General features: G+C 42.0%; 1 protein-coding gene across 1 annotated transcript; it reads left to right on the top strand.

The window, feature by feature from the left end:
• The first annotated feature begins 186 nt into the window (after positions 1 to 186).
• LOC115194234 (zinc finger protein 501) lies at positions 187 to 21,175 on the top strand. The gene is made up of 2 exons (XM_029753751.1): positions 187 to 871; positions 18,887 to 21,175. The coding sequence occupies exons 1-2, from the start codon at positions 553 to 555 to the stop codon at positions 19,747 to 19,749; spliced, it is 1,182 nt and encodes a 393-aa protein (XP_029609611.1). The 5' UTR covers positions 187 to 552; the 3' UTR covers positions 19,750 to 21,175.
• The last annotated feature ends 3,599 nt before the right edge of the window (positions 21,176 to 24,774 follow it).

Raw genomic sequence — 24,774 nt, 5'->3', positions numbered from 1 at the left:
ACTGAAATACGGGACAAATCAACTTTTTTCTAAATTTGTGGTGTTTGAATTTGTTGATAACAAGCGGAACATGATTGTTTGATTGCGGACAAAATGCAGTCCTGTCCCGCACAATCCGGGACATGTGGTCACATGAGTAGGCGAAACAACGAAAAATCGCCACCTGCTGGAGGGAGACAGCTTTTCCGCCGAGTTGGGCCTCTCTCTTCCTTGCCACTTCGATACGGAAGTGACTTTTTCGTAGCAGGTTAGGAGGCCAAGGTTGAGGCTAGGAAAGGGTTAGGGAAAATCACTTCCGGTCGTAGCTGTATGAAGTGGCGTGAAAAGTGTTCATTCGTCAAATACAACAACAAGCTAGTAAGTCACTTCGGTAGGTTGCTAGCCAACATAGACGAACCATTGAAGCTCTAGACGTTTTCGGTGTAACGTTACATTTATAGCCACTGTGTTTTAAACACATTTCTGTTGTATATCTAGGTACCCTCTTTAATTGCACATATACGTTGCTAGTAAGTTAGCTAGCTGGATAACATAGCACTAGGCTAGTTGCCCATGCTAACATCCCCGACCATGAGTTCACTAAGCTACTCCCCCCCTGATAAAGAAGAAGGGGTATGCTTGACGGAGAAAGACGGTATTTGGCTTAACATTGTCGTAAAAGAGGAGAACGAAGAGGAGGATGTCACAGTAAAAAAAGAAGAGGGTGAAGCTGTTACAGTGAAACAAGAGGAAGAAACGTTCAGAGTGAAAGAGGAGGATGTTACCGTGAAACAAGAGGAGGAAGAGAAAGAGGAGGATGCAGTTTTTGGAGTGAAGACGGAGGGAGAGAGAACTGTCACATCGGACGAGACAGGACATCTGATTAACACCAGTAAGTAGTGAGGGAGTTCGATTGAGTGCACCGCGTGACGTGAGCGGGTAAAAGCGGCGAACGTTAATCTGCGCAGCTCAGTCATGGTGTCAACAAAGCAGCCTGATGCATATTTCAGAAACAAACACATTTTTTTCTCTCCATAAAATATATGTTCGAGTTTTCATTGGGAAGGCAGACACGTTTTAAAAAAATAAAAAGCAATCACTTTTGCATGTGAAAACAGAATTAAACTCATTAGGGTAATTTTGAATTAAACTCCCCATCCTGTACTTCTCATAGCAACCACTTTGTCACCAATTTTCCAACACTTTCCCTGGATACCGCTGGTCTTGCTCAACAAAAACATCTGTCTCATCTCAACTTTTTAAGTCACTCCAACAAAACGATTTGGAGGTACATTGATCTAATATTTTGTCATTTAGAAAAAGTGATATATTCAGTACCAGTCAAAAGTTTGGACACACCTACTCATTCAAGGGTTTATCTTAATTTTTTACTATTTTCTACATTGTAGAATAATAGTGAAGACATCCAAATTATGAAATAACACATGGAATCATGTATCAATCAAAAAAGTGTTAAACAAATCTAAATATATTTTATCTGAGATTCTTCAAAGTAGCCAACCTTTGCTCTGATGACAGCTTTGCACACTCTTGGCATTCTCTCAACCAGCTTCATGAGGTAGTCACCTGGAATGCATTTTAATTAACAGGTGTGCCTTGTTAAAAGTTAATTTGTGGAATTTCTTTCCTCAATGCGTTTGAGCCAATCAGTTGTGTTGTGACAAGGTAGGTGTGGTCTTTTTACCCTATAAGGTAAAAGACCAAGTCCATATTATGACAAGAACATCTCAAATATGCAAAGAGAAAGAAAAGCCCAACATTACTTTAAGACATGAAGGTCAGTCAATCCAGAAAATTTCAAGAACTTTGAAAGTTTCTTCAAGTGCAGTCGCAAAAAACCAACAAGCGCTATGATGAAACTGGCTCTCATGAGGACCGCCACAGGAATGTAAGACCCAGAGTTACCTCTGTTGCAGAGGATAAGTTCATTAGTTACCAGCCTCAGAAATTGCAGCCCAAATAAATGCTTCACAGAGTTCAAGTAACAGACACATCTCAACGTCAACTGTTCAGAGGAGACTGCGAGAATCAAATCCAATGTATTTATTTGTCACGTGCGCCAAATACAACAGTGAAACGCTTACTTACAGGCTCTAACCAACAGTAAAATTTCAACAACAAAAAAAGGTATTAGGTGAACAATAGGTAAGTAAAGAAATAAAAACAACAGTAAAAGACGATGAAAAATAACAGTAGCAAGGCTATATACAGTAGCGAGGCTATAACAGTAGCAAGGCTGTATACAGGCACCGGTTAGTTGGGCTGATTGCGATAGTATGTACATGTAAATATGGTTAAAGTGACTATGCATATATGATGATAAACAGAGAGTAGCAGTAGCGTAAAAGAGGGGTTGGCGGGTGGTGGGACACAATGCAGATAGCCCGGTTAGCCAATGTGCGGGGCACTGGTTGGTCGGGCTAATTGAGGTAGTATGTACATGAATGTATAGTTAGTAACTATGCATATATGTTAAACAGAGAGTAGCAGCAGCGTATAAGAGGGTTTGGGGGGGGGCACACAATGCAAATAGTCCGGGTAGCCATTTGATTACCTGTTCGGGAGTCTTATGGCTTGGAGGTAAAAACTGTTGAGTAGCCTTTTTGTCCTAGACCTGGCACTCCGGTACCGCTTGCCATGCAGTAGTAGAGAGAACAGTCTATGACGGGTGGCTGGGGTCTTTGACAATTTTTGGGGCCTTACTCTGACCGCCTGGTATAGAAGTCCTGGATCGCAGGGAGCTCGGCCCCAGTGATGTACTGGGCTGTACGCACTACTCCCTGTAGCGCCTTGCGGTCAGAGGCCAAGCAGTTGCCATACCAAGCGGTGATGCAGCCATTCAAGATGCACTCGATGGTGCAGCTGTAGAACTTTTTAGAATCTGAGAGGCCATGCCAAATCTTTTCAGTCTTCTGAGGGTGAAGAGGCGTTGTTTTGCCCTCTTCACGACTGTATTGGTGTGTTTGGATCATGGTAGATCCTTAGTGATGTGGACACAGAAGGGAGTTAAAGCTCTCAAATGCTCTGCTACAGCCCCGTCAATGGGAATGGGGGCATGCTCGGCCCTCCATTTCATGTAGTCCACGTTCAGCTCCTTTGTCTTCCTGCCAGATCTCTGACATCCTCCCTATAGGCTGTCTCATTGTAGTCAGTGATCAGGCCTACCACCATCGTGTCGTCGGCAAACTTAATGATGGTGTTGAAGTTGTGCGTGGTTGTGGGTGAACAGGGAGGAGAGTTGTCACGATACTAGATTTTTGACTTTGATACCTGGTTTAGTATCATATTACTCGATACCAAAACGATACTCAATACCAAAATGATACTCAATATAGGGTTGGGCGGTTTCCAGGTTTTCACATCGTCATACTGTCCTTCTCTCATTTTGGGATTTACGGTATTACCAGTTTAGTAACCAAGGGGGCGCCAAAAAAATGCAAACAATACCATTGGGCATCTGTTACCAGAATGCTAACAAATTAAATATGCCAATGAGCGCAAACGAAAATTAACGATTTGCAAAGACGGGCAATCCAGCTCATAAAGTTATACATGTATAGGTAGGAGCTACCGCATGTCATTTTTGTTGAGTTTGGACATTTTAAAAGCTAATGTGAACAAGAGACATTGTGCAAATGAAAAAAGTTTTGATTCATGCTTGTCTGCTCTGAAGCAGCCTGTGTACATACTGTGTCTGTCTGGAGACACAAGGGCAACGGGCCTGCCCGCTGGTGCAGAGAAGAGAAGAGAGGGGAGGAGCAGACAGCCGAGAATGGAGAGGAGAAAGAAACACAAGGAAATCATGATAGTGGCATTCAGCTGAACAGATAACTCCCCCAACGGGCTTTGACTTCTCAAACATGGCAGAAAGCTTACACAATATGATGCCCCATCACCTTATTAACCTCTATAGGACCGGCGGGACGAATTCGTCCCACCTACGTAACAGCCAGTTGAATCCTGTGGCGTGATTTTCAAAACCTTAGAAATGCTATTACTTAAATTTCTCAAACATATGACTATTTTACAGCTATTTAAAGACAAGACTCTCGTTAATCTAACCACACTGTCCGATTTCAAAAAGGCTTTACAACGAAAGCAAAACATTAGATTATGTCAGCAGAGTACACAGCCAGAAATAATCAGACACACATTTTTCAAGCTAGCATATAATGTCACAAAAACCCAGAAGACAGCTAAATGCAGCACTAACCTTTGATCTTCATCAGATGACACACCTAGGACATTATGTTATACAATACATGCATGTTTTGTTCAATCAAGTTCATATTTATATCAAAAAACAGCTTTTTACATTAGCTTGTGACGTTCAGAACTAGCATACCCCCCGCAAACTTCCGGGGAATTTACTAACAATTTACTAAATTACTCACGATAAACGTTCACAAAAAGCATAACAATTATTTTAAGAATTATAGATACATTACTCCTCTATTCACTCGATATGTCCGATTTTAAAATAGCTTTTCGGATGAAGCACATTTGGCAATATTCTGACTAGATAGCCCGGCATCACAGGGCTAGCTATTTAGACACCCGCAAGTTTAGCCTTCACCAAAATCACATTTACTATAACACAAATTGTCTTACCTTTCCTGTTCTTCGTCAGAATGCACTCCCAGGACTTCTACTTCAATAACAAATGTAGGTTTGGTCCCAAATAATCCATAGTTATGTTCCATCAGCGACGTTTTGTTCGTGCATTCCAGACACTAGCCCAATGTTAAATAACGGTCGTGCGCACGGCGCATTTCGTGACAAAAGATTTCTAAATATTTAATTACCGTACTTCGAAGCATGTCAACCGCTGTTTAAAATCAATTTGTATGCCATTATTCTCGTAAAAAAAGCGATAATATTCCGACCGGGAATCTGCAATTAGCTAAACAGCCGAAGGAAAATACTGCACGGGGTCGAATCGGGCACGCGCCTAATTCCATTGTCCTCTGATGGGCCACTTGGAAAAGGCGATAATGTGTTTCAGCATGAGGCTGCCTCGTCATCGTTCAGGTTTTTCCCGGGCTCTGAGAGCCTATTGGAGCCGTAGGAAGTGTCACGTTACAGCTAAGATCCTGACTCCTCAATAAACAGAAGCAAGAACAACAACACCTTGTCAGACAGGCCACTTCCTGCATGAAATCTTCTCAGTTTTTTGCCTGCCATAGGAGACACCATAGGAGACACCATCTCACAGACACCATTCAAACAGTTTTAGAAACTTTAGGGTGTTTTCTATCCAAAGCCAATTATATGCATATTCTAGTTACTGGGCAGGAGTCGTAACCAGATTAAATCGGGTACGTTTTTTATCCAGATGTGAAAATACTGCCCCCTAGCCCAAAGAAGTTAACACCTCCTCCCAACTGCCCACTGCACTGAGGATAGGAAACTCTGTCACCACCGATAAGCCCACTATAATTGAGAATTTCAATAAGCATTTTTCTACGGCTGGCCATGCTTTCCACCTAACTACCCCTACTGCATTCAACAGCACTGCACCCCCCACAGCTACTCGCCCAAGCCTCCCCCATTTCCCCTTCTCCCAAATCCATTCAGCTGATGTTCTGAAAGAGCTGCAAAATCTGGACCCCTACAAATCAGCTGGGCTTGACAATCTGGACCCTTTCTTTCTAAAATTATCTGCCGAAATTATTGCAACCCCTATTACTAGCCTGTTCAACCTCTCTTTCGTGTCGTCTGAGATTCCCATAGATTGGAAAGCAGCTGCTGTCATCCCCCTCTTCAAAGGAGGTGACACTCTTGACCCAAATTGCTACAGATCTATATCCATCCTACCCTGCCTTTCTAAGGTCTTCGAAAGCCAAGTCAACAAACAGATTACCGACCATTTCGAATCCCACCGCACCCTCTCCGCTATGCAATCTGGTTTCAGAGCTGGTCATGGATGCACCTCAGCCACACTCAAGGTCCTAAACGACATCGTAACCGCCATCGATAAGAAACAATACTGTGCTGCCGTATTCATTGACCTGGCCAAAGCTTTTGACTCTGTTAATCACCACATCCTCATCGACAGACTCGGTAGCCTTGGTTTCTCAAACGATTGCTTCGCCTGGTTCACCAACTACTTCTCTGACAGAGTTCAGTGTGTCAAATCGGAGGGCCTGCTGTCCGGAACCTCTGGCAGTCTCTATGGGGGTACCACAGGGTTCAATTCTTGGGCCAACTCTTTTCTCTGTATACATCAATGATGTCGCTCTTGCTGCTGGTGAATCTCTGATCCACCTCTACGCAGACGACACCATTCTGTATACTTCTGGCCCTTCTTTGGACACTGTGTTAACAACCCTCCAGACGAGCTTCAATGCCATTCAACTCTCCTTCCGTGGTCTCCAACTGCTCCTAAACACAAGTAAAACTGAATGCATGCTCTTCAATCGATCGCTGCCTGCACCTGCCCGCCTGTCCAGCATCACTTCTCTGGACGGTTCTAACTTAGAATTTGTGGACAACTACAAATACCTAGGTGTCTGGTTAGACTGTAAACTCTCCTTCCAGACTCACATCAATCATCTCCAATCCAAAGTTAAATCTAGAATTGGCTTCCAATTTCGCAACAAAGCATCCTTCACTCATGCTGCCAAACATACCCTCGTAAAACTGACCATCCTACCAATCCTCGACTTCGGCGATGTCATTTACAAAATAGCCTCCAATACCCTACTCACCAAGCTGGATGCAGTCTATCACAGTGCCATCCGTTTTGTCACCAAAGCCCCATATACTACCCAACACTGCGACCTGTACGCTCTCGTTGCCTGGCCTTCGCTACATAATGGTCGCCAAACACATTGGCTCCAGGTCATCTACAAGACCCTGCTAGGTAAAGTCCCCCCTTATCTCCGCTCACTGGTCACCATAGCAGCACCCACCTGTAGCACGCGCTCCAGCAGGTATATCTCTCTGGTCACCCCCAAAGCCAATTCCTCCTTTGGCCGTCTCTCCTTCCAGTTCTCTGCTGCCAATGACTGGAACGAACTACAAAAATCTCTGAAACTGGAAACACTTATCTCCCTCACTAGCTTTAAGCACCAGCTATCAGAGCAGCTCCCAGATCACTGCACCTGTACATAGCCCATCAATAATTTAGCCCAAACTACTACCTCTTCCCCTACTGTATTTATTTATTTATTTTATTTATTTTGCTCCTTTGCACCATATTATTTATATTTTAACTTTGAACTTTCTTCAAACTACAAATCTACCATTCCAGTGTTTTACTTGCTATACTTTATTTACTTTGCCACCATGGCCTTTTTTGCCTTTACCTCCCTTATCTCACATCATTTGCTCACATTGTATATAGTCTTATTTTTTTCTACTGCATCATTGATTGTATGTTGTTTTACTCCATGTGTAACTCTGTGTTTTTGTATGTTGTCGAACTGCTTTGCTTTATCTTGGTCAGGTCGCAATTGTAAATGAGAACTTGTTCTCAACTTGCCTACCTGGTTAAATAAAGGTGAAATAAAAATAAAATTAAAAAAATAATTCAGTAACTTACTTAGATAAACTTAGGGGTCGCGTTAACTTGCAAGTTAACGCGGAATTCTTTATTTTTCACGGGGGAAAAATATATGAATCGCTTAAGTCTCTTGCTGCATTTTGTTAACGCAGATCTGAAATGCTTCTTATTGTAATTTCTGCTTGGCATCAGACACATTTTTGTGCTTCAGTTGCACTTCTCTAACTGAAGCATAATTCACAAACAGGCATTCTATTAGTCAAAGTATGTGAGCTGAGTTGAGTGCTCGGAAATCCAGCTCATCGCTAGCTCATGGAGCGGTGTGGCACTCCAAGTACTTTCCAACCAACCGCTCCTTGCTCAAAGAAAAAAAAAACTGCCGCTCAAAATTTGCTCCATTCATTAAAATCACAATTTAACCAACACTCATCTATTTTTGTGACTACCTGGACCTACCATTTGGTTTTGAAGTATTGAAACCAAACCATTGATTTGAATGGAAAGTATTTTAATAAAAAACAGGGAAAAGGTGACAGTAACAAGCGATAATCATTTCAAATAGGCTACATGTCGTATTAAACAGCATATAAACACTCTAAATAGGTCAGGAGCCAGACAGGTAGCCTAAGAAGGAACGAACATGAATTATTAAGGCTATAGCTTACAAATAAATGAAACATTTGCGAGTGTGACACATTAGGTTAGCAGGGACATAAAGCGCTCAGCATTTAAACAACATTTCGTTGTATTAAATCATAGTCTATAAATTGCACATATAGGCTGTGACTTACTTAATTAAAAACAATTTAAAATAAAAATGCCTTAAGGCATCATCTATGGTGCCTTTTTTTATATCTTTTTTTAGCTAGAGTCTGTGGCTCCTGGCGAGCAGGCCAGCAGTGGAGAATACCCTCTGAGAGCTTGCAGAGCCACTGGGGATGCTTAACACCCTTCAGGCCACTTTTTCCAGGCTGGGCAGGGATGCTTAGTTGTTTTTTTTCTTCATTTTTTTATAGGTAGGCCAAAAGGATTAATGAAAACAGAAAGCTCCTTGAAAGAAGTAATACACTGCTCAAAAAAATAAAGGGAACACTTAAACAACACAATGTAACTCCAAGTCAATCACACTTCTGTGAAATCAAACTGTACACTTAGGAAGCAACACTGATTGACAATAAATTTCACATGCTGTTGTGCAAATGGAATAGGCAACAGGTGGAAATTATAGGCAATTAGGAAGACACCCCCAATAAAGGAGTGGTTCTGCAGGTGGTGACCACAGACCACTTCTCAGTTCCTATGCTTCCTGGCTGATGTTTTGGTCACTTTTGAATGCTGGCGGTGCTTTCACTCTAGTGGTAGCATGAGACGGAGTCTACAACCCACACAAGTGGCTCAGGTAGTGCAGCTCATCCAGGATGGCACATCAATGCGAGCTGTGGCAAGAAGGTTTGCTGTGTCTGTCAGCGTAGTGTCCAGAGCATGGAGGCGCTACCAGGAGACAGGCCAGTACATCAGGAGACGTGGAGGAGGCCGTAGGAGGGCTACAATCCAGCAGCAGGACCGCTACCTCCGCCTTTGTGCAAGGAGGAGCAGGAGGAGCACTGCCAGAGCCCTGCAAAATGACCTCCAGCAGGCCACAAATGTGCATGTGTCTGCTCAAACGGTCAGAAACAGACTCCATGAGGGTGGTATGAGGGCCCGACGTCCACAGGTGGGGGTTGTGCTTACAGCCCAACACCGTGCAGGACATTTGGCATTTGCCAGAGAACACCAAGATTAGCAAATTCGCCACTGGCGCCCTGTGCTCTTCACAGATGAAAGCAGGTTCACACTGAGCACGTGACAGACGTGACAGAGTCTGGAGACGCCGTGGAGAACGTTCTGCTGGCTGCAACATCCTCCAGCATGACCGGTTTGGCGGTGGGTCAGTCATGGTGTGGGGTGGCATTTCTTTGGGGGGCCGCACAGCCCTCCATGTGCTCGCCAGAGGTAGCCTGACTGCCATTAGGTACCGAGATGAGATCCTCAGAGCCCTTGTGAGACCATATGCTGGTGCGGTTGGCCCTGGGTTCCTCCTAATGCAAGACAATGCTTGACCTCATGTGGCTGGAGTGTGTCAGCAGTTCCTGCAAGAGGAAGGCATTGATGCTATGGACTGGCCCGCCCGTTCCCCAGACCTGAATCCAATTGAGCACATCTGGGACATCATGTCTCGCTCCATCCACCAACGCCACGTTGCACCACAGACTGTCCAGGAGTTGGCGGATGCTTTAGTCCAGGTCTGGGAGGAGATCCCTCAGGAGATCATCCGCCACCTCATCAGGAGCATGCCCAGGCATTGTAGGGAGGTCATACAGGCACGTGGAGGCCACACACACTACTGAGCCTCATTTTGACTTAAGGACATTACATCAAAGTTGGATCAGCCTGTAGTGTGGTTTTCCACTTTAATTTTGAGTGTGACTCCAAATCCAGACCTCCATGGGTTGATTAAATTGGATTTCCATTGATTATTTTTGTGTGATTTTGTTGTCAGCACATTCAACTACGTAAAGAAAAAAGTATTTAATAAGATTATTTCATTCATTCAGATCTAGGATGTGTTATTTTAGTGTTCCCTTTATCGTTTTGAGCAGTGTATATGCCAAAAACAATGATGGCCTATTGTATTGATTTGTGGTTCCCAACATTTTTCGGTTACTGTACCACCAACTGAATTTTGCTCTACCCCTGTAGTACCTCCTCATGTGCATTTTACCAGTAGGCCTATGGTCTCATGAATCTTCTCAAGTACCCCATGTGGATAGGCCAAGTACCCCTAGGGGCCTAGTACCCCTGGTTGGGAACCACTGGTATAGATAATAGAACAAAAATTAACAAAAACTTTTCAGAGATTTGTTGTTTATAAATACTTTGCTACAATGACACACTTGCTAGCTCACCACCTCATTCCTTTCTGTTAGCATGTGCACGTAGTAAGTACACCATCATGCTTTCGGGATACCTGTCTTTTCAGATTCCACAATAATTATTGTGGACACTACATCACCACACTCCCTCTCTTGCTCTTACAGTACTCCTCCTCATCTTTGTAAGTCACCTTGACTTTTCTCCTGTGTGTTTTATCAGTTTCTTTCTGAAAATATTTAGCATTCTAGATGACAGTAGCTAAAGCAAGAGGCTATAGCAGCACACAAGTAGACTACAAATGCTGGGCCGGGCATGCCCTGAGTCGCTACTGGACGAGAAGGCTGACACTCCTGCCTTTGGGAAACTCACTCCATGCTCCAGTCAAATCGGGCATGCTCCAGTCAAATCGGGCATGCTCCACTCCTCTCTTCAGCTTCGCTCACATAAGTTGCTATCAGCAGACAGCTTTCCGACTGAGTGTAGCCAGCCAGCCTACTTTCTTCTGGTAAAATTCAAGATTAACTTTAAGCAAAACATTAGGAAATGTAGCTGGCTACATTCTTTCTATGATAAACATTAAAAATACACCACATGACCAAAAGTATGTGGACACCTGCTCGTCAAACATCCCATTCCAAAATCATGGACATTAATATGTAGTTGGTTCCTCCTTTGTTATAACAGCCTCCACTCTTCTGGGAAGGCTTTCCTTTAGATGTTGGAACATTGCTGCAGGGACTTGCTACCATTCAGCCACAAGAGCATTAGCAAGGTCGGGCACTGGTGTTGGGCGATTAGGCCTGGCTCGAAGTCAGCATTCCAATTCATCCCAAAGGTGTTTGATGGGGTTGAGGTCAGGGCTCTGTGCAGGCCAGTCAAGTTCTTCCACACCGATCTCGAAAAAACATTTCTGGACCTCGCTTTGTGCACGGGGGCATTGTCATGCTGAATCAGGAAAGGGCCTTCCCCAAACTGTTGCCACAAAGTTGGAAGCACAGAAATGTCTAGAATGTCATTGTATGCTGTAGCGTTAAGATTTCCCTTCACGGGAACTAAGGGTCCTAACCCTAACAATAAAAAACATCCCCAGATCATTGTTCCTCCTCCACCAAACTTTACATTTGGCACTATGCATTCGGAAGGTAGCTTTCTCCTGGTATCTGCCAAACCCAGATTCTTCCGTTGGACTGCCAGGTGGTGAAGCGTGATTCATCACTCCAAAGAACGCGTTTCCACTGCTCCAGAGTCCAATGGCGGCGAGCTTTACACCACTCCAGCCGACGCTTGGTTTTGTGCATGGTGATCTTAGGCTTGTGTGCGCCTGCTCGGCCATGGAAACCCATTTCATGAAGCTCCCGACGAACAGTTCTTGTGCTGACGTTGCTTTCAAAAGCAGTTTGGAATTCGGCAGTGAGTGTTGCAACCAAAAACTTTTTACATGCTATGCACTTCGGCACTCGGTGGTCCTGTCCTAAGCTTGTGTGGCCTACCACTTTGCGGTTGAGTTGTTGTTGCTCCTAGACATTTCCATTTCACAATAACAGCACTTACAGTTGACTGGGGCAGCTCTGGCAGGGCAGATATTTGACAAACTGACTTGTTGGAAAAGTAGCATCCTAGGACTTTGCCACACTGAAAGTCACTGAGCTCTTCAGTAAGGCCATTCTATTGCCAATTTTTGTCTATGGCTATTGCATGGCTGTGTGCTCGATTTTTATACACCTGTCAGCAACGGGTGTGGCTGAAATCGCTGAATCCACTCATTTGAACGGGTGTCCACATACTTTTGTATGTATAGTGTATGATGGCCGTGCATCGTTTTTGTACAAAATACCTTTTTCATTTTAAGCTCATTAACTAATTTATTGTGGCTGCCAGCCAAATAGCTTTGTACTTCTGTCATCTGTTTTAAAATGAAGCTATTTTCTGCAGAATGTGTTGCACTAATGTATTTTCTGTGAAGGAAAACTATAGTTGCACGTCCCTGCTCACTCTATTGAAGCAAAGAAAACACGGTTGACTTTCAATATAAACACGACCCCTGTCAATACACCGCTGCACTCACCTGCTCGTGCTTTCACCCGTTGTGCTATTTACAAACAAACACATGACCGCCTCAACTGTTCTGGGGAGCTATGATGAGCTTCATAATGTCACCGGTGAAATGAAGAACCTTATCTGCTTAATCTCCTAACATATTGCACAAATTGACTGCAAGTATTTACTTAACTAGCTACAAATATTTAAAATGTATTGAAAAACTTCAAAGAAATAGTTTCCACTGTATTGAAAAACCATCCTGTGGCTGTTTCCAAATAACCTGGTATACGGTGTATATACAGTATACCGCCCAAGCCTAACTCAATATCAAATGATACCACAGCGAGGGGGAAAAAAGGGCATATTAGTTAGTCACAGAATAACCACCAAGCTTTATTTATTTTTTAAACATTGAACAAGGTTTTTAAACATTGAACAACACTAACAAATACAAGAACATGTTTCAGTTTAATACAATACGTAAAAAACACAGATTTATCAATAATGGCGGTGGATGCAGAAAAGGCTTTCGACGGTCTTGAATGACTTTGGATACTTAATATTTTCCAGCTGAAATAATACATTTAATAAAAATATTATATAAATGTCCTTAAGTCAGAAATATATACAAATAATACATAATCTGGTGAAATTGCTTTAGAAAGGGGCGCAAGACAGGGATGTCCCCTCTCCCCCCTCCTGTTTGCACTGGCAAATTAAAAAATAATTTGAACAAATCGCAAATAAAAATGACAGTACCCAAACGTAACGGGTATTGGTAAACATGAATATAAATTAAACATATTTATACCTGACCAATATTGAAAATGCAATACCCCTTTGGTTTAAAATATTTTCTGAATACTCTAAAATCTCAGGATATAAAATGAACGTGGAAAAAATGAAATAATGGCAATAGGAAAAATAATAACTCCCACTCCTTTAAGTGGACTACAAAACACATTAAATACTTAGGAAGCCTAATAAGTGACAGCAAAAAAAAAAATATATATATATAAATGTAACTTCATACCATTACTTAAAAATATGAAAGCACATCTTTTAATTAAATGGAATAATCTTCCCAGAAATCTGACAGGTAGACTAAACCTCTTCAGAATGGCATGGCTCCCAAAGTTTTTGTATTTATTTTCGGTAATACTAATTAACCCACCAAAGACATTCTTTAAAGTATACTCAGTCATAACATACTTTATATGACAAATAAAATTCATAGGAAGATGTAAAACTTTCCTTTTTATACTATCTCTGAGGGTGCTTTTTAAACTTGCAGACGTATCAACTCACTACTCAGGGCTTTTTCTTGTGACATATAGTTAAATGCACTAAAGGGGAACAATGGGTATATATTAAAGGTGTGCATGCTCATCTTTAGAGTCTTTATGTGATTTATTTTAGATAAAGCAAAAAATATAAAGCAAAAAATAAAGATAAAGCAAAAAATATGAATAACTTCATAATAAACACTATAACAGTATGGAAGACAATGAAACGTATTCTACAAGAAGCAATATCACTCCCTAGAAACACAACCTTATGGAACAATCCTTGGATAGCTTTTCAGAATTAATCAATAAATTGGTCCACATGGAAAACTAAAGGCATAGAAACCGTAAATGACTTGGTAATAGGAAATACATTTATTTCCATGACAGTTTTAGAAAGCTATTTTGGATTGACCAAAGTAGATATTTTCAAGTGCATGCAACTTAAAAATGTTACCACAGAATTTAAATTTGAAATCTTTTGGACATCAGAGCAATCTTGAGAGAATCCTATTTGAGTCAGAAATGGATATTCATATGATGGGTAAGCTATACAAAAGCAGAGACCCGATCCAACTGACAATCTCTTAAAAATATATATAAACTATTGGAACCAAGAATAAAAAATAACTGATATTGGCACAAGATGGAGGGAATGTTGGATCATAACTAACGAGATTACAGTTAATGAAAATGTACGCTTAATCCAGTATATGAATGTATAGAATTTTATTATACAAGATTCACAAATTCTATAGTACAATGGCAGAGTCATGTCTGAAGTGTAAAGACACCAATAACTCAATATTTCATGACTTTTGGGAATGTTATGAAGTCCAAAAGTTATCGTCGGAGTTGGAAAGATGGCTGTCAGAAGTATTACAATATAAATGTACTTTTAATTTGTCTGTCTGCATATTTCAAGACATGGCATATGAGGGTGCAATGAGATACCTGATGGGTTGGACAATAATTTTCTCATAACTCATCTTTTAAAAAATGTATATTTAAAAACTGAAAATCAACCAATCCTCTTCACACAATGGAAAGGTCAAATGCTTTATTGTCTAAAAATTTAGTGTGTGGGCGACAGAGGGAAACAAAATCGTGCAGTAGTTGATGTTTGTATGATGTCATTGTTTGTATGTTTTGTATTGTTGATAAAATATATACACTACCGTTCAAAAGTTTGGGGTCACTTAGAAATGTCCTTGTTTTTGAAAGAAAAGCACATTTTTAGTCCATTAAAAAAACATCATTGATCAGAAATATAGTGTAGACATTGCTAATGTTGTAGATGACTATTGTAGCTAGAAACTGCTGATTTTTAATGGAATATCTGCATAGGCGTACAGAGGCCCATTATCAGCAACCATCACTCCTGTGTTCCAATGGCACGTTGTGTTAGATAATCCAAGTTTATCATTTTAAACGGCTAATTGATCATTAGAATACCCTTTTGCAATTATGTTAGCACAGCTGCAAACTGTTGTTCTAATTAAAGAAGCAATAAAACTGGCCTTCTTTAGACTAGTTGAGTGTCTGGAGCATCAGCATTTGTGGGTTTGATTACAGGCTCAAAATGGCCAGAAACAAAGACCTTTCTTCTGAAACTCGTCAGTCTATCCTTGTTCTAAGAAATGAAGGCTATTCCCTGCGAGAAATTGCCAAGAAACTGAAGATCTCGTACAATGCTGTGTACTACTTCCTACACAGAACAGCTCAAACTGTCTCTAACCAGAATAGAAAGAGCAGTGGGAGGCTCCGGTGCACAACTGAGCAAGAGGACAAGTACATTAGAGTGTCTAGTTTGAGAAACAGACACCTCACAAGTCCTCAACTAGCAGCTTTATTAAATAGAAACCGCAAAACACCAGTCTCAATGTCAACAGTGAAGAGTCGACTCCGTGATGCGGGCCTTCTGGCAGAGTTTTTCTGTTCTTTTGCCCATCTTAATCTTTTATTTTTATTGGCCAGTCTGAGATATGGCTTTTTCTTTGCAACTCTGCCTAGAAGGCCAGCATCACGGAGTCACTGTTGATGTTGAGACTGGTGTTTTGTGGGTACTATTTAATGAAGCTGCCAGTTGAGGACTTGTGAGGCCTCTGTTTCTCAAACTAGACACTAATGTACTTGTCCTCTTGCTCAGTTGTGCACTGGGGCCTCCCACTTTTTTCTACGGCTTCCATATGTGTTGTTTAATAGTTTTGATGTCTTCACTATAATTCTACACTGCACAGTCATGGCCAAAAGTTTTGAGAATGACACAAATATTAATTTCCACAAAGTTTGCTGCTTCAGTGTCTTTTTAGATATTTTTGTCAGATGTTACTATGGAATACTGAAGTATGATTACAAGCATTTCATGTGTCAAAGGCTTTTATTGACAATTACATGAAGTTGATGCAAAGAGTCAAAATTTGCAGTGTTGACCCTTCTTTTTCAAGACCTCTGCAATCCACCCTGGCATGCTGTCAATTAACTTCTGGGCCACATCCTGACTGATGGAAGCCCATTCTTGCATAATCAATGCTTGGAGTTTGTCAGAATTTGTGGGTTTTTGTTTGTCCACCCGCCTCTTGAGGATTGACCACAAGTTCTCAATGGGATTAAGGTCTGGGGAGTTTCCTGGCCATGGACCCAAAATATCGATGTTTTGTTCCCTGAGCCACTTAGTTATCACTTTTGCCTTATGGCAAGGTGCTCCATCATGCTGGGAAAGGCATTGTTCATCACCAAACTGTTCCTGGATGGCTGGGAGAAGTTGCTCTCGAAGGATGTGTTGGTACCATTCTTTATTCATGGCTGTGTTCTTAGGCAAAATTGTGAGTGAGCCCACTGCCTTGGCTGAGAAGCAACCCCACACATGAATGGTCTCAGGATGCTTTACTGTTGGCATGACACAGGACTGATGGTAGCGCTCACCTTGTCTTCTCCGGACAAGCTTTTTTCCGGATGTCCCAAACAATCGGAAAGGGGATTTATCCGAGAAAATGACTTTACCCCAGTCCTCAGCACTCCAATCCCTGTACCTTTTGCAGAATATCAGTCTGTCCCTGATGTTTTTCCTGGAGAGAAGTAACTTCTTTGCTTCTTGACACCAGGCCATCCTCCAAAAGTCTTCGCCTCACTCTGCGTGCAGATGCACTCACACCTGCCTGCTGCCATTCCTGAGCAAGCTCTGTACTGGTGGTGTCCCGATCACGCAGCTGAATCAACTTTAGGAGATGGTCCTGGCGCTTGCTGGACTTTCTTGGGTGCCCTGAAGCCTTCTTCACAACAATTGAACCGCTCTCCTTGAAGTTCTTGATGATTCGATAAATGGTTGATTTAGGTGCAATCTTACTGGCGGCAATATCCTTGCCTGTGAAGCCCTTTTGTGCAAAGCAATGATGACGGCACGTGTTTCCTTGCAGGTAACCATGGTTGAAAGAGGAAGAACAAGGATTCCAAGCACCATCCTCCTTTTGAAGCTTCCAGTCTGTTATTCAAACTCAGTCAGCATGACAGAGTGATCTCCAGCCTTGTCCTCGTCAACACTCACACCTGTGTTAACGAGAGAATCACTTACATGGTGTCAGCTGGTCCTTTTGTGGCAGGGCTGAAATGCAGTGGAAATGATTTTTGGGATTCAGTTAATTTGCATGGCAAAGAGAGACTGCAATTCATCTGATCACTCTTCATAACATTCTGGAGTATATGCAAATTGCCATCATACAAACTGAGGCAGCAGACTTTGAACATTTATTTTTGTGTCATTCTCAAAACTTTTGGCCACGACTGTATAAAAGCGTAAAACATTAAAAAAATCCTTGAATGAGTTGCTGTGTCAACTTTTGACTGGTACTGTATACATATTTTTTTCTTTGCTTAATAGGTAGGGCTTAAAACAGGTGGGGCTCTGCCACTGGGTTGATGGGTAAAATATCCCTTTGAGCATGGTGCAGTTATTAATTACACTTTGGATGGTGTATGAATACAACCAGCCACTACAAAGATACAGGTGCCCTTCCTTACTCAGTTGCCTGAGAGGAAGGAAACCGCTCAAGGATGGATCAACAGCATTGTAGTTACTCCACAATACTAACATAAATGACAGAATGAAAATCAGGAAGCCTGTATACAATAAAAATATTCCAAAACATGCATCCTGTTTGCAATAAGTCACTTAATTTAGACTGCAAAAAATGTGCGGAAGAAATTAACCTTTTGTCCAGACTACAGAGTGTTATGTTTGGGGCAAATACAACACATCACTGAGTACCACTCTTCATATTTACAAGCATGGTGGGGACTGCATCATGTTATGGGTATGCTTGTCATTGGCAAGGACAAGGGAGTGTTTTTAGGATAAAAATAAACGGAATAGAGCTAAGCATAGGCAAAATCCTAGAGGAAATCTTGGTTCAGTCTGCTCTGCAACAGACACTGAGTAACAAATTCACCTTTTCAGCAGGACAATTACCTAAAACACAAGGCCAAATATATACTGGAGTTGGGAAAGGGGGACCTAGTCAGTTGTACAACTGAATGCCTTCAATTGAAATGTGTCTTCCGCATTTAACCCAACCCCTCTGAATCAGAGAGGTGCAGGGGGCTGCCTTAATCGACATCCACGTCTTCGGTGCCCGGGGAACAGTGGGTTAACTGCCTTGCTCAGGGGCAGAAGGACAGATTTTTACCTTGTCAGTTCAGGGATTCGATCGAGCAACCTTTCGGTTACTGGCCCAATGCTCTAACCACAAGTTGCTTACCATGACTACATTCAATCTTCCTGAGTGGCCTAATGACAGTATTGACTTAAATCTGCATGAAAATGGCTTTCTAGCAATGATCATCAACCAACTTCACAGAGCTTGAAGAATTTTTTTAAGAATAAAGGGCAAATATTGTACAATCCATGTGTGCAAAGCTCTTAGAGACTTACTCAGAAAGATTCACAGCTGTAATCGCTGCCAACGGTGATTCTAACATGTCTTGAATACATGTTGATTACTTATCTAATCTAGTTATATTAGTGATTTATTTTCCATAAAAAAAAAAATATTACATTTTTCTTCCACCTTGACATTGAGTAATTTATGTAGATTGTTGACAAAAAATTACAATCAAGTCCCTTTTTAATTATTCTCTTTGGCAGGAGAGAAGCCAGACTGTCACTCTGACAGCGAAAAGAGTCCTTCAGGGGAACCAGACCCAGAGACACCCAAATCAGCAGCAAGACACCACTGCTCCCAGTGTGGAAAGAGTTTTACTCTGCTATGGAACCTGAAAATACATAAGAGAATACACTCCGGAGAGAAGCCATACCACTGCTCCCAATGTGGAATGACTTTTACCTGGTTAGGTAGCCTGAAAACGCATGAGAGGGCACACACAGGAGAAAAACCTTTCCAATGTTCCCACTGTGGAAAGAGTTTTACCCAGTTAGGGGACTTGAATAGGCACGAGAGGATGCATGGAGAAGAGAAGCCCTACCAATGCTCCCAGTGTGGGAAAAGTTTTAGGTGGTTAGTGAGCCTGAAAACACATGAGAGAATACACACAGGAGAAAAGCCTTACCACTGTTCCCACTGTGGAAAGAGTTTTAGGGGGTCAGTGAGCCTGAAACAACACGAGAGAATACACACAGGAGAGAAACCTTACCACTGTTCCCACTGTGAAAAGAGTTTTAGGTGGTTAGGGACCTTGAAATTGCATGTGAGGACCCACACAGGAGAAAAGCCATACCAATGCTCCCTGTGTGGAAAGAGTTTTACCAAGTTATGGGGCCTGAGTAGGCATGAGAGGACACATACAGGGGGGGATAACACCTACCACTGCTCCTTGTGTGGAAAGAGATTTACCCAGTTAGTGGCCTTGAAAGAACATGAAATAATACATACAAATACACAGGAGGAGAAGACATACCACTGTTCTCATTGTGGAAAGACATTTTCCCAGTCAGAGGACCTGAAATCACATGAGAGAATAGAGAGGTTGTGTTCTGACTTATGTTTTTGACTGTTGTATTCTTTTTTTTATGCCACATGAAATAGTCATTACTTGGGTTGTTTTTTCCATCTTGAGACGTGATCATGTCTAAAAATCAGATTATATATTTTAATGTGCATTTTGTTTTGATTGAATGGATACAAGTATAAACCCTGCAATGTTGTTCATTATGTTATTTGGATATTGCAAAATGTGAATTATTATGTAAGTAGCCTTGCACGAGCCTAGGCTTATCTGAGCCAGAACGGCTCATAGGATCAGGAGCCTTTCTCCTATTTCTGTAGTGTGAGGCACCTTGATGCAGTCTATTAAATGATTATATAGATTCATGGAATTTTGCATTTCTTGATTCTAACCTCTTGAATGGATATTGCTAAATTAATTTGATTGAATTTGATTGGAAACACTATTACAGTTGCGGCCAAATATGTAGGCACCCTTGCACTTTTCTTGAATAATTCCCTATTTCTTCTAAAGTAAGTTGAAATTTAAAGAATCTTTTGGTCTCCACATCTTTTGGGATTTTCAACATTGTGGAACCAATTTTATTTGTGTAAACATTTACAATTTTAATTCAGAAAATAGAGACATGGCATGGACAAAGTTCTTGGCAGCCCGGAGCTAGTACTTGGTTGCAACGGGTGCCAATATATTTGACAGCAACTGTGTATGATTTGGATATTGCAAAATGTAAATGATTAAATTGTTGAATTGAGTGTGCATTTCTTGATTCTAACCTTGTAACCTCTTGAATTTAGTTGTTTCATTGAGTTAATTTGTCTACTAGTCATCAAGTTAAGGAATATAAAAATGTGTTACGTTCTGATAACATTAAGTTGTTGACATGAAAAACATTCACTACTTCATGAATGTTCCCATCAGTATCATTCCACCATGTCAGAGTACACAAATGCTGATTGTAAAAATGATTTGATTAATGCAACACATTTTTGTGTCAATAGAAATAAAATGTGGAAGGCCTGCGCCATTAGTGGACGTTCATTATAAACTGTAGATTACAACACATATGTATTGTTACATGTAGAAGCATTATAGATTTACAGGCTTATTTTTAAACTGTTTATTTGACTGAATAAGAAATTGCCTTTAAATGTGGATGTGTAGTGTACGTTTACAAATTCTTATTAAGTCTGAATAATCAATCAAAACATGCTGATCTTTGTATGTCTCTATTATTATATTTATAAAAATAAATCTAAATTATTTGATATTTCATAAAAAGAAATATTCAACATGCATGTCTTCAACAACTTTCACTCTGATTCATTCAGCCACCTTGGTAACTTGCTAGCCAACATAGCTGAAACATTGGAGCTCTTGAAATGCTTTCTGTGTATATTGGTCCCTGTGTTTTAAACACACTTCTGTCCTATAGCTAATCTCAGCAAAAAAATAAACGTCCTCTCACTGTCAACTTCGTTTATTTTCAGCAAACTTAACATGTGTAAATATTTGTATGAACATAACAAGATTCAACAACTGAGACATGAACTGAACAAGTTCCACAGACGTGACTAATAGAAATGGAATAAAGTGTCCCTGAACAAGGGGGGGGGGGGGTCAAAATCAAAAGTAACAGTCAGTATCTGGTGTGGCCTGTCGGGTTCACCTTGGGGTCATGATAGGGGCTATACCAAATGTTTGATGTATTATAATAATTGATTATGCTAATGTTGTATTAATATAAGACCCCTCCCTTCTTACATGTATAGGGTCCTAGACTACAGATTAACTATATATATTCATTATGAAGGTTTAAAATTGTTCCAGAATTTTTTTCCTAGTCTCTGCCTCTTATAAAGAAACGGTCTGAGAAATGTGTGACTGTGAGACAGAACTCTGAAGGGGAGTGTAAGAGATAAGAGACTAGTCAGACATTCCACTATAAATCAATTTGGGGAGTGGACATTTACTGCTGAGCTTTTAGATAACACTGAAACTCTTGTTTATATAGCTGTGTAGGCATGGGTTTGGTCTCATGAGTAGAAGGTAATGATGTAGGCAGTGCCATCACTAAGATATATGACTGTAGGCATAATAAAACAACTCGGACCCTTTTCTATTTTGCAGAACTTACTCAGAAACATTCGTGCTATGTTCCTGTTGTCAACTTCTGTCTGCAATTGCATTAATAAATGAATGATAGATTTACTTAAAGATATTGTCTGAATGCTAACTTCACCAATGAGCCAATGATTGACAAGGAACAAGGAACGAACCCCAACAGGCCACCAGCTGCGTTAAGTACTGCAGTGCATCTCCTCATGGACTGCACCAGATTTGCCAGTTCTTGCTGTGGGATGTTACCCCACTCTTCCACCAAGGCACCTGCAAGTTCCCGGACATTTCTGGAGGGAATGGCCCTAGCCCTCACCCTCCGATTCAACAGGTCCCAGACATGCTCCATGGGATTGAGATCCGGGCTCTTCACTGGCCATGGCAGAACACTGACATTCCTGTCTTGCAGGAAATCATGCACAGGACAAGCAGTATGGCTGGTGGCATTGTCATGCTGGAGGGTCATGTCAGGATGAGCCTGCAGGAAGTGTACCACATGAGGGAGGAGGATGTCTTCCCTGTAACCCACAGCGTTAAGATTGCCTGCAATGACAACAAGCTCTGTCCGATGATGCTGTGACACACAGCCCAAGACCATGACGGACCCTCCACCTCCAAATTGATCCCGCTCCAGAGTACAGGCCTCGGTGTAACCCTCATTCCTTCGACGATAAATGCGAATCCAACCATCACCCCTGGTGAGACAAAACCGCGACTCGTCAGTGAAGAGCACTTTTAGCCAGTCCTGTCTGGTCCAGCGACGGTGGGTTTGTGACCATAGGCGATGTTGTTGCCTGTGATGTCTGGTGAGGACCTGCCTTACAACAGGCCTACAATCCCTCAGTCCAGCCTCTCAGCCCATTGCAGACAGTCTGAGCACTAATGGAGGGATTGTGCGTTCCTGGTGTAACTCGGGCAGTTACCTGTACCTGCAGGTGTGATGTTCGGATGTACTGATCTTGTGCAGGTGTTGTTACACGTGGTTTGCCACTGCAAGGACGATCAGCTGTCCATCCTGTCTCCCTGTAGCGCTGTCTTAGGTGTCTCACAGTACGGACATTGCAATTTATTGCCCTGGCCACATCTGCAGTACTCATGTCTCCTTGCAGCATGCCGAAGGCATATTCACGCAGATGACCAAGGGACCCTGGGCATCTTTCTTTTGGTGTTTTTCAAAGTCAGTAGTGTAGGGGTTAGGGTCCCAAAGACCGTCCCCATTATTGATTAAGGGGACCTTAATATTCATATGTTTTGCTGCAGGCCTTTTAATAGATACTGTTGCTATGTGTCTGAACTCTGCCACTATACTTTGCACAAGCTATCTATATTAGTCTTTGCGGTTAAGCCCTAGCTGTTGCAAGAGTGTGCTTGCAGGCTAGGTCTGAGTCAGACCGAAACTAGATAAAAAGAAGTAACCACTGTCTGATTTTGACATTTTGATCTTGTGTGACAGTGGACAATGCTAATGAATTCAGAGAAGTTACTGTACTAGGTTACCTTATAAGGTAACAGCTTATTGCAGCATATTGCTGCACACATACATTGACGTAGGTGATCATACCACCAGGGAGTGATCACATGTATATAATCAGCTGCGCCCTTTGGTTAGTTGCAGAACTTACTCTGAAACATACATGCTGTGTATCAAATCAAATTGTATTTGTCACATACACGTGGTTAGCAGATGTTAATGCGAGTGTAGCGAAATGCTTGTGCTTCTAGTTCCGAACATGCAGTAATATCAAACAAGTAATCTAAAAATTTCACAACAACTACCTTATACACACAAGTGTAAGGGAATGAATAAGAATATGTACATAAAAATATATGGATGAGCGATGGCCGAACGGCATAGGCAAGATGCAGTAGATGGTATAGAGTACAGTATATACATATGAGATGAGTAATGCAGGGTATGTAAACAATATATAAAGTGGCATTGTTTAAAGTGGCTAGTGATACATTTATTACATCCAATGTTTAATTATTAAAGTGGCTAGAGATTTGAGTCAGTATGTTGGCAGCAGCCACTCAATGTTAGTGACGGCTAACAGTCTGATGGCCTTGAGATAGAAGCTGTTTTTCAGTCTCTCGGTCCCAGCTTTGATGTACCTGTACTGACCTCGCCTTCTGGATGATAGCGGGGTGAAAAGGCAGTGGCTCGGGTGGTTGTTGTCCTTGATGATCTTTTTGGCCTTCCTGTGATATCGGGTGGTGTAGGTGTCCTGGAGGGCAGGTAGTTTGCCCCCGGTGATGCGTTGTGCAGACCTCACTACCCTCTGGAGAGCCTTACGGTTGTGGGCAGAGCGGTTGCCGTACCAGGCGGTGATACAGCCCGACAGGATGCTCTCGATTGTGCATCTGTTAAAGTTTTGGTGTTTTTGGTGACAAGCCAAATTTCTTCAGCCTCCTGAGTTTGAAGAGACACTGCTGCGCCTTCTTCACCACACTGACTGTGTGGGTGGACCATTTTGGTTTGTCCGTGATGTGTACACCGAGGAACTTAACTTTCCACCTTCTCCACTACTGTCCCGTCGATGTGGATATGGGGCTGCTCCCTCTGCTGTTTCCTGAAGTCCACGATCATCTCCTTTGTTTTGTTGACATTGAGTGTGAGGTTATTTTCCTGACACCACACTCCATGGGCCCTCACCTCCTCCCTGTAGGCCGTCTTGTCGTTGTTGGTAATCAAGCCTACCACTGTAGTGTCGTCTGCAAACTTGATGATTGAGTTGGAGGCGTGCATGGCCACGCAGTCATGGGTGTACAGGAGAGGGCTGAGAACGCACCCTTGTGGGGCCCCAGTGTTGAGGATCAGCGGGGTGGAGATGTTGTTTCCTACCCTCACCACCTGGGGGCGGCCCGTCAGGAAGTCCAGGACCCAGTTGCACAGGGCGGGGTCGAGACCCGGGGTCTCGAGCTTAATGACGAGTTTGGAGGGTACTATGGTGTTAA

Source organism: Salmo trutta, chromosome 5, assembly GCF_901001165.1.
Source record: "Salmo trutta chromosome 5, fSalTru1.1, whole genome shotgun sequence".
Classification (NCBI taxonomy): domain Eukaryota; kingdom Metazoa; phylum Chordata; class Actinopteri; order Salmoniformes; family Salmonidae; genus Salmo; species Salmo trutta.
The sequence above is the reverse complement of the archived record's forward strand: the minus strand, read 5'-3'. Positions and strand labels throughout refer to the sequence as shown.

Coding starts and splice junctions, on each gene's coding strand:
- LOC115194234 (XM_029753751.1), top strand. CDS start 553: ATGCTAACATCCCCGACCATGAGTTCACTAAGCTACTCCCCCCCTGAT. Junction 872..18,886: donor AGGACATCTGATTAACACCA/GTAAGTAGTGAG, acceptor TCTCTTTGGCAG/GAGAGAAGCCAGACTGTCAC.